This window comes from Gekko japonicus, unplaced genomic scaffold (assembly GCF_001447785.1).
Source record: "Gekko japonicus isolate JY-2015 unplaced genomic scaffold, Gekko_japonicus_V1.1 scaffold254, whole genome shotgun sequence".
Classification (NCBI taxonomy): Eukaryota; Metazoa; Chordata; class Lepidosauria; order Squamata; family Gekkonidae; genus Gekko; species Gekko japonicus.
Window position 1 is genome coordinate 1159649 of NW_015172010.1, and position 11470 is coordinate 1171118.

General features: G+C 42.4%; 1 protein-coding gene across 1 annotated transcript in view; it reads left to right on the top strand.

Annotated features, from left to right (window-relative positions):
* Positions 1–11470, top strand: part of PPARG (peroxisome proliferator-activated receptor gamma) — a 97124-nt gene that overhangs the window by 57704 nt on the left and 27950 nt on the right. Inside the window, exon 5 of the mRNA XM_015420238.1 lies at positions 2335–2534. Within this exon, the coding sequence (XP_015275724.1) occupies positions 2335–2534 (200 nt within the window). The remainder of the gene's footprint in view (positions 1–2334; positions 2535–11470) is intronic.

Here is an 11470-nt window from a genome sequence, read left to right on the forward strand (position 1 = left end):
AGAGCTCAAAATAAATAATTATTTTATGCTCTTGGAAAGCTTTGTAGCTAATGGTGGGCACTGAAAAGACTTCCTGTATCAATTATATTCATTTATTTACATTATTTATATTCTACAGGTCAAGTATAATGGATCTCAAAGCAGTTCTGTCTCACTTCTCTTACTTTCCCAAATTGATTTCAACATTTTCGCCCATTCCTATCCCCCATCCTCACTTTAGTTTCAGAGACTGAGGTGGTATCCTCTTGAGATTCAATGTGCTTTATATTTGTTTACTGATTGGTATTTACATACTGATATTTGGCCCCGGTCACACGCGAGGATTTGGGCCGGGAGAGGGATGGAACGGATGTGTGGCAAATGGGCGCGATCCCATGGCAACATCTGGGAAGCGTTGCCTTGACCGTCACCGATGCGTCCCTCCCGCCCAAAACCCCGCACCAAAAAAGAACCACCTACCCGGGTGGTTCATCTGGAAAGGCCACGGCAACTGCGGCCGTGGGATCCCCGGCTCCTGGCCGAACTGCGCATGTGTGAGCATGCGCAGTTCGCCAGCCTCCCCCTCCCACCATCACTTTCTCCCCGGCATCTGATAGTCCCAGGGAGCAACGGCGCCGCAGCTCAGGGGATCTGTGGGATCCCACCGCGGCGTCTCTAGATTTGGTGCGGCTCAGATTAGCCGCACTTTGGCTGTCGTTTTTCCTGCTGTGTGGCAGGGACCCTTGACAGCTTTGGAGGTTAGAATCATAGAGTTGGAAGGGTTCTCCAGGGTCATTCACAAATACCTCCCCCCAAACCCCAGTGAACACTGTTCCATGCCCAGAAGGTGACAAAAAACCTCCAGGATCTCCAGCCAAATTGGCCTGGAGAAAAATTGGTTCCTGATCCCAAAGTGGCAATCAGCATTTCTCTGGGCATGTAAGAAAGGGCCACAAGAACTAAGCACTGATGCAACCCTTTCTGCTCTCTCATGACCTGCCTAAGTTCACAGAATCAGCATTGCTGTCAGATGGCCATCTAGCCTCTGTTTAAAAACCTCCAAAGATGCCTATTCCATTGAGGAACTGCTCTGTCAGGAAGTTCTTTCTGATGTTTAGCTGAAAACTCTTCTGATTTAATTTCAACCTGTTGGTAATGGTCCAACCTTCTGGGGCAACAGAAAACAACTCCATACCATCCTCTATATGACAGCCCTTCAAGTACCTGAAGATCGTTATCATATCACCTCTCAGTCATCTCCTCTCCCGGCTAAACATACCCAGCTACTTCAACCTTTCCTCATAGGACTTGGCCTCCAGACCCCTCACCATCTTCGTTGCCCTCCTCTGGACACATTCCAGCTTGTCTATATTGTGGTTCCCAAAACTGAACACAATACTCTAGGTGAGATCTAACCAGAGCAGAGTAAAGCGATACCATCACTTCACTTGATCTGGACACTATACTTCTGTTGATACAGCCCAAAATCACATTTCCCTTTTTAGCTACCACATCACACTGCTGACTCATGTTCAGTGTATGGTCTACTAAGACCCCTAGATCCTTTTCTCACATACTACTGCCAAGACAAGTCTCCCCCAACCTATAATTTTGCATTTGATTTTTCCTACCTACATGCAGAACTTTGTATTTATCCCTATTGAAATTCATTTGTTTTAGCCCAGTTTTCCAGCCTGTCAAGATCATCCTGTATCTGTCTTCTACTGTATTTGCTACCCCTCCCAATGTAGTATCATCTGCAAATTTAATAAGCATTCCCTCTATTCCTTCATCCAAATCATTGATAATGATGTTGAACAGGTCCCAGGACGGATCCTTGAGACACTCTCCAGCAAGGTAGTAACTTTTGCAAAAAAAAGAGATAAGGTTAGTCTGACATGACTTGTTCTTGAGAAACCTGTGCTGGCTCTTAGTAATCACAGCCGTCCTTTCTAAATGCTCAAGGTCTGTCTGATTATTTGTTCTAAAACTTTCCCAGGTATAGACATCAAGCTGAGGGGTTGGTAGTTACCCAGATCCTCCTTTTTTCCCCTCCTGAAGATGGGGACAACATTTGCCCACCTCCAATCTTCTGGCACCTCACCTGTTCTCCAAGAATTCTCAAAAATAATGGAGAGAAGCTCAGAAATTACAGCTTGGTGGCTGTTAGGACCTGCCAGTGGCCCTATATATGACAAGTCCTTCCATTCTTCTTAATCGGATTTCACAATCAAAACTGCATTCTGTGAATCTTTCTTTAGAAGTTAATGAGAAAGATAATTTCAGCTGCATGCATATACATGAGATGTAGTTTATTACTATTGTAACAATTTGTTTTTTTCCCTCCTTCTTTAGCCATTAGGTTTGGGAGAATGCCACAAGCTGAAAAGGAGAAGCTCTTGGCAGAGATTTCAAATGACATCGACCAACTAAACCCTGAGTCCGCTGATCTGAGAACCCTTGCCAAGCTCTTGTATGATTCATACATAAAGTCCTTCCCTCTGACCAAAGCCAAGGCGAGGGCAATCTTGACGGGAAAGACAACAGACATATCAGTTAGTTCTCTCTGCTTTCTATTTTTTTATTTAAGCAAATGATTTACCATACCGACAAATCTGTATTGTTATTTTATTTTTATTTTTTTAAAAAAACAACAACCTCCTGTGCTTGGCAGTTGCATATTTCTAGGCAGGGCTGAAACACAGGAAATGTTTTTAGATAGGATAAGTAAACATCATTTGAAATAACCTAATAAAATATTTGAGTGCAGTACAAGAATGTGAAGGTCAGCATAACCTTACTGTCCTCTTCGAGCTCTGCTTCTTCCTGTTCTGTCACCCCTTTTCCATAGGTTATCTCCCACATTATCCAACAAGACTATCTGCTGGAGAAAAGGCTCTAATATTCATTCCAAACATCCTTAGAGCAGTACTAAGTAGCAGAAACCATCAAGATCCATTCTTACAGTGCTGGTCATTCTGACTTTCTTTTCTTAAATGTGTTGGATGTTTTATGACAGCTCTGCTGCCAAACTGTGCAGTGCTAATTCTAAATTCAGTCATGACTACAGGATTGAAATTAGGGATCAGTTTGTACTTTATTATAGGGGAAATGTGAGAATGTTGTTTTAGTTGAGAAAATCTTTTCAAGGAGAGATCCATGTATGATCTAGACCTCTGTGTGTATTCTGATGGGCCTGTGGCACTCCTGCATACATGGAGTTTTGCCATAGGCTTCAAAGAATAGGGCATGTACCCTTTGTACATGTGCTGCTTCATCCACCATTAAGATTAATGAGAAAGCCACTACAAGTAGTGGTAATTCTCTGAACATATTAGAACATGCGTACCCACAAAAAATTATTTGAATTCATCTGTTTTTATCAAAATGGAAAATATCTCCTGTTAAAATGATCATATTTGCCTGTCACTAGGAGTGTGATTTTGATACAATATTAAATGCATTTAGTAGGTATATTCAGCAACAGGAAAGGATTTCATTCTTTAGTTGACTACATATCAGTTTGTGGGTCAATGAGTCAATGAAAGCCTGTTCTTGCCTAGTGTTGAACATAGCACAAAATGCACCTGATTTCTCCCATTATTCCCAAAATATCTGTGTTTCTGCCACCCATTCTCTCGGTTAGAAATGTATTGTATTTTGATTTACTAATATTCTATCTATATTAAAATATATCTACTGTTAATACATCATTAGTAATGCATAAAATAAATAATAGGCTATCACCCACTTGTCTTGCAGAGAGGCATTCTGGAACTGCGAATGAGGGCCACTTCTTTTCAGACTTTTGTATTTAGGTACAGATACAAGAGTACAAAATATGCATTTGTCACATCAGGCATGAAAGATACATGCATGCATAAATTTCAGGTTTTTCTTTTCTTTTCTTTTTATGCCCCCAAAGGGGATTTTTTAATTTGCATTTTCTATAAACTACAATGAAATTGGGGAGGGGGTCTACAAACTATAGGAGAAAGTAAAGAAAACCCACTAAAAACCCAAGAGATGGTGGTCATACATACTAAACAAATTAGCTCATTATTTGATTCAAGTTCATTGAATGTGGCCATCTGGTAATCAATTTAAACTAAAATAAAAATTTAAACACCATCTTTTCTGACTTCTTAAAAAGCAAAATAAGAAGTAATTATAACAATACATTGTAAGAGATTTCAGTGTGTAATAACATCTCACATTTTATATTTTTTCTTTCTCAAATGATAGCTTGTCTTCGGGGCTGCTGCCCCCAATTTAGAGTCTGAGTTCTCATCTGAAGATGCCACTGCTCCCTCTTCTCCACTTTCTTTGGTGCTGTCCTCTTCCTCGACTTCTACTTCTCCTGTTGGACGATTATGTTGATGCAAAAATTCACGTGCCTTTTCAAGAGAGTCAATTTTTTCTTTCTTATCCATGAATTTGAAAATTGTACGTTCGGGTACAATCCATCTGTAGGATGTTCTTCTGTAGAAATAACACCAAGTCTCTATATTTCCTTCTCTTCCTTCTTATTTCAAATGGGATATCCTTCAACATTTTTATTTCTTTGTCTTTGATTTTCAGGGTAGATCCATTTGTCGCTTTGAGAATTTGATCTCTCACTTGTCTTCTGGAGAATCTTATAACTTCCCCAGGCAGATGATTCTTTCTTGTAAATTCAGGATACGACCTGTAGATCATATCAATTTCACTTTGTAGTATATCCGTTTTTATATCTGCCATAGGGCCTAATGCGTCACATATAGTCTGTTTTAGATTCTCCCCTTTCCAGAACACCTTGAAATCTTAAGACATAGCTTGCTCTCTCCATTTGTAGCTGTAACAAATGAGACTCCTTCATCAGTCTCTTTTTTTCCATCACCTGCAGTTGTTTTTTGAGTTTTTTAGTATTGGCATCCACTTATTTCACTTCTTGTTCAGTTTTGTCTGGTTTTTTTGGCTGTCTCAGTTAATTGAGTTTGCTGTGCGTTGAACTTGTGATGCAGTGCCATAACTTGTTCCAGCAGAGGTCGCAATGCTTCCATCAGCATCTTTTGCAGCTCTGTAGTTGTGTCCTCCTGTCTAGGCACAAAACTCGCTGGGCTGGCAGTTCCGGCAAGAAGCTTAGGTTTCACTTGCTTATCTTTCTCATCCTTCCTCGTGGGCGCCATGTTTGAGAATTGTTTACTTTTTGTAAAAGTTATCACAGTCTCTGATACTCTTTAAATAGCTTGGTAAATTCTCAAATGCTTATATTTCAGTCTGTCTTGCTTCACTAGTCCACCCCCCTTTTCGTAATAGCACAAAGTTCGCTTAGCTTTTCTTAGCAGGGGAGAGTTCCCTCCCCCCTCGCTTTCAAAGGTTAGGTTTTCAACTAGATCTTTGGTGTTTCTTGCTTAAACTTTAACTCACATTTCAACGATAGATCCGCTTTCGTTTTCAATTTGCTCAACCACCAAGCGCTTGCTCTGGTGTGCGATTTCTAGTTCCCATTTGGGATGCTCCGCAGCGGGACCTTCAGGGCATGGAGAAGCCCCCCTTCGCAGGCAGGGTCGCCGGAGGAAGAGCTCTCTAGTGCCTCATGGCTGGGAGCCCAACACGAGGTCTCCAGTGGTGGCACAGACAGTCACGCCCCCTCCTCACCGCGGGCTCTGGCAGCCATCTCCCAGAGCACCGGGAGAAAGCGACCGCCATGGCAAACGCCAAAACCAGAAGTCCCTCCAGGATTTCCCCCCCCAGAATGCTCATAACTGGTGATCAGAAGAGAACTTCGCCACTATTTGTGAATATTATGATGAGAAAGGCTATGATGCTTTTACATACATGTACCCTTCATACCGGGTGCAGTATTTGTGTATTTTATACTCTGGTGTTTGTGTCAAGATGTGGTTATGAGACACATAAGGCTTAAAACAAGTACCCCAAAACTATGATTGCCAGGTCCCCCTGGCTCCAGGATTTTATTTTCAGAATGCTCATAACTGGGGATCAGAAGAGAACTTCGCCACCATTTGTGAATATTAGTATGAGAAAGGCTATGATGTTTTTACATACATGTACCCTTCATACCTGATGCAGTATTTGTGTATTTTATACTCTGGTGTTTGTGTCAAGATGTGGTTATGAGACACATAAGGCTTAAAACAAGTTCCCCAAAACTAGGATTGCCAGGTCCCCCTGGCCACCGGCAGGGGGTGGAGGGTAGGGTTGCCAGGTCCAAGATGGAAAATTCCTGGAGATTTGGGGGTGGAGTCTGGGGAGGATACGGACCTCAGTGGGGTACAATACCATAGAGTCCACCCTCCAAGGCATCCATTTTCTCCAGTGGAACTGATCTCTGTAGTCTGGAAATTAGCTGTAATTCCAGGGGATCCCGAGGTCCCACCTGGATGCTAGCATCCCTACCCAAAACCTACAGTTGCCAGAATGTTTATTCACGTTAGAAGTGGCTGTGACCAGAATAATCCATAAAATATGTCCTACTTTTTAAAAGTGGGTTGAAAGACTAACACAGCTGGACCTAAAACAAGGTGCAGAGAGAAGGAGAAGGGATCAAAGGGCCTTAAAACTATGGTATAATTTAGCCTGCCTTTTAATGTGCTCTCCAGCATTAACTTCTATCAGACAATCACGTAAGTAGTGCTTTATATATGAAAACACTGATGCTAAATTAGATTAGCAACAATTTTGTTCCTAATCCCTCAGGTAGATTTTAGATAGATGTTGCGATGCCCAAACCTGAGAATACATACAAAGGGAAAATGTGAAGGCTGTATTCTGTTGTAAGTTTAAAGGAAATATGAAAAACAGGCAGAGGCTTGCTCAATGTTTATTAAAGCAAATCTAAAACTACAATCTCTGCATATACAAGTAGGGAATTTAACCAAAGAGATATGAGAGACTGATGCTAATAGAAAGTCAAATTTAGTACGTTTCCTTCAGAAGGAAGGGAACAAAGAAGTTGGAATTACAGCAGATATAAAACATTTATGTATGTAGGATATATCGCTGCGTGTAACCATATAGTGGTATAAAACGTTATATTATTATTATCCACATTATAACACAATAAAACATTTGGCATTTTGTAGAATATAGTTAACTTCCTTGTTCTCTCCCTTATTTTTGTGCAGTTAGTTATGTTAATTTATGCAATGAATTGCCCCTAAAATGTTTTATTATGCCATTGTGCATTGGACAACTGCACTTGTACTATTTGTTCAACATGGAGGACTCAACAGAGTAAAAACCAAATTTCAAGCTTGTGACTTGGAAGGCGTGCATAATACATATGAGTGACATTCCTTCTTACATTGTATTACATCTGAATAACATTATGCCTTACTGTTACTGAGCCCAAGTTAAGTGTTATCAAATTGATAGGCCAGTTAAACATATCAAAACTCTCGTGTTTATCTCTTCCACTGAATCAGTGGGATTTATAAGGGCTTTTTGCTGGCAGCATTCTGACCACTGCATATATGCCAGCTGGGTTTGGCTCCAGCATAATCTCATATAAATTTAGTTTGCAATATCTCATGTGTTTCATTGTCCTGTCTCAAAGCAGTCCTGGGATAATTTTCAAAATTATTCTAAAATACAGCTTTGGCTTGGTTTACTTGCAAGGATTCCAGTTTATAGAATGGTTCTGGCTGCAATATTAATTGCCAGATAGAGGTTCCAGGCAGTATGCAGTGCATTCATCAAATTCCTGAGAATACTGCCTTTTATCCTACCACTCTACTAAGCAAAATTTGAAACCTCCCTCCAGTTTGAGAAGCCTTCTTCCAAGGGAAAAGCCACTTCCATTAGAAGAAGATTCCTTCAGTTGGAAGAAGGCTTCCTGCTTGGCTGACCAGAGTGGTAGGATAAAAGCCACTGCTTTTATTTAAAATAAGGGCATCCAGACCCTCTGGTTAATTAACCAGTGACCTCCAAGGAAACTGAAATTAGAGCAGGATGGGGAGCGGTTGCCAATGGCCAGGGTGAGAATGTTTTTTCAGCTAATGTTGTATGTTTCTCCTTCCTTATTGGATCCAATAGCAGTTTAGAGGGGCTACTGAGAAGATGGTGCTGGAGGAAAAACCTTAATTCTCTATGCTTCAGCACTGAAGACTCAATCCAGATTGTTCTCCCCGTGTTGTGGTTGTTGGTTAATATTAAAGGAGCTATGAGAAGATCTAATAATGGGTCTCCTTTGTCTAGGGTTGCCAGCTCCGTGTTGGGAAATACCTGGAGAGTTGGGGGGTAGAGTCTGAGGAGGGTGGGGTTTGGGGAGGGAAGGGAAGGGAAGGGGCTTCAGTGGGGTATAATGCCCTAGAAATCCAGCCTCCAAAGCAGCCATTCTCTCCAGGTGAACTGATCTCTATCACCTGGAGATCAGCTGTAATCCCAGGAGATCTCCAGCCATCACCTGGAGGTTCACAGAATAAAGTACAACGGTCCCTGCCACACGGGGGGGAAAGGTCGGGCAAAAGTGCGGCTTTTAAAAGCTGCACCAAAATAGGCACGCGGCGGCGGGATCATACAGATCCCGTGAGCCGCCGTGCAATTGCTCCCCAGCACGATCAGGGGAGACTGGGAAGACAGTGACCGGAGGCTGCCGAACTGCACATGTCTGAGCATGCGCAGTTCGGCCAGGAGCCGGGATGCGCCGGCAGAAGGACGCACTGGCGATCCCATGGCCACGTTTGCCGCGGCCGTTCCGGTAAGACCACCTCCGGAGGTGGTTTTTTGTTGATGCGGTTCTTCGGCCAGAAGGGCCAGATCGGGGACGGGCACGCAACGTTTCCCAGATGTTGCGGTGGGATCGCACCCGTTTGCTGCGCCCCCGATCCATCCCTCTCCCGGCCCAAAACCTTTCGTGTGACTGGGGCCAAAGTAAAGTTTATATTATTTCTTAGGTGTTGGTGTTACTGTGTTACTAAATATTAATTTTTCATTACACAATTTGTTGATTTTTGAAAATAGTTATTAAGCATTCTTTATAAGTTACATCCAGAGAAATTTTACACAGTTTCCATTTTGTGGTTTGTACCACCTGGAGGTTGGCGACCCTGCCCATGTCACACGTAGTTTGATCCTCCATAGGGATTTTAACATGGGGTAGTTTACATACAAACCCTCCAGCCACTGCTAAGATTGGGTGTTAGCTGATTTCAGAGTCTGAAATCTTCTGTATCAACATTTCTAAAATCTCCTTGATTCTGCTGTAGTTTGGGGGGTTTAGTGTTTAGATCTGCAGTAATCAAATTGCCCCTTGCTGCAAACTGATTCAGCATTAACAGAAAACAGGAGAGTCCTGTGTCAGGAAAGTAACATCACAATGTATTTTTTTTAAGGTGAAATAGTCCTTTTCTCCCATCCACAAAATTTATTTGCTGATGTTCACGCACATGCGCACACGCACGCACGCACACACACACACACACAAACATCTTTTAGCCACAACTGCAGAATGCATAGTCAGCAACTGTAGTCTGATGGCCCAAGTATCCTGGTAGCCTAGAAGACCTACTGCTGCAGCCACTGTAGCTGCAGGTATTCTTGGCAGCAGTTTCAGAAGTCTCTTGTGCTATGTGTCTGCCTGAACAGGCTATGCTACCAGAGGGTGATTGTACAGCAAGCAAATCTGAATGAGCTAATTGGGACCTTGTAAATGGCTTTGTGATGCTTGAATGTCATGCCAATTGCATTGCCCACATAAATTATATAGTATATATTCATGTGACACTGTTTGCCTCTGAACATTGCAGAACCAGCCACCAGGCTATAGCTTGCCAGCATAAAGCTATAAATGAAGAGACACCCCTCTGTAAAATTACCCAGTCTTCTCAAGCTTAAGTTTGAGTACTACAGTCAGAGTAAATGCTCTCATTCAGTAAATAATGAGTAAAACTTTTATTATTATTTGTACTGTAATGGACTTTGGGCTCAGAAACATCAGAATGTTTACTATGGCCACAATTTTAACGCTATGTTCCTCATTTTAATTGTGGTCACATCTGCGTCACATGTAAATGATTGGTAATGCTCAAGTAGTCCATGGAATTACTAAGTAACCAAGACTTTTCCAGAATGTTCACCATTCACTGGCCATGGCAGGTTACAGAGTCCATTTCATCGGTCTCAAGTTGGCACCGGTGTGTATCTTCCTCTGTTAAATTATTGCTGGTGACATTGCAATAGAGCTCTGATGGGTTTCCTGGGCATAGCTGTCTCTTTGCTGACCCAGAAAGTCCTTGAATATTAGCCACTCACTTTCTTAGCCACTGTGAAATGTTTTACTCCACCATTGCTCCCTGGCTTCAGCATATGTGGACTGAGTCTTCTTTGTCTGAATATATGGCTCTCATTCTAGTTATGACCTTTTCCATATAACACAGCAGTGAGTAGGGATAGTAACATTAATATATACTGCTAGAGTGGCTGAAGAGCAATCCATGTTGCAACGAAGAAACAAGAATAATTATGCTTATACAAATATTAAGGCAACACCTTGATTTTACATACAGATACTCTGGCATATTTAGTGTGCTTTGGAGATTGCAGCCATGCCTCCTGATCCTTAAACCTATTTACCTTAATTTGATGGGATTAAGATGTGTTCTGCATATGTAGATTCATTGCTTATTAATAATATAACATGCTGATTTACATGTGTGAAGAAGCTAACATGCACAAGGCACCTTAGTGCATTCATGAGAAGTGAGAATGATGTTGTAAGTTGCTTTGGGTCCCCACAGGGGAGCCGAGTAGGGTGTAAATATCTAAATAAATAAATTTTCCCAGTTGACATTCCCTTAAGCAGAATATCTTTTTCAGTGATGGTTGTTCACACATTCACCTCTGAGTATGGCATTAAGTTTTATTCGTACAGGTTTAAACAAGGTTGTTTTGAGGTAGTTCGCAAAGGGTGTGGTCACAAGCGTCAGAAAAAATGGGGGGAAACGAGGCTATTTCCTCTGGAGGAAATAGACCCGCAGTTGCATGATCACACCTCCTTTTGAAGCTGCAGGCGCAGCCCATCAGTGTGTGATCAGATGCAACTGCGGGTGAGTCGGGGGGGTTGTGCCGCTTGTTTCCCCATGCGCTTAAATGAGGAATTGATGAACTGCACCTCTGCACCGAGGGCTCCCTATGGGGTATGCGATGATGCGCATACTGTGAAGGGGGGGGACAATGGCACGGAGTTGGGATGGCCTGATCAGACCGTCCTGATGCCATGAGAGTGCGCTGGAACAATTAGACAGGGAAATCCATCCGTGGTCCATCACAACCCATTCACTACCAGATTTTTCCCTGGTGTCTTTTAACTCTGCTTCTGCAGCGGAGCAAGCGCTGGAACAATTAGACAGGGAAATCCATCCGTGGTCCATCACAACCCATTCACTACCAGATTTTTCCCTGGTGTCTTTTAACTCTGCTTCTGCAGCGGAGCAAAACAGGCTGCCGACAGCTGCGGGGTGCTTCCCAGATGTTGTTGTCTGATCGC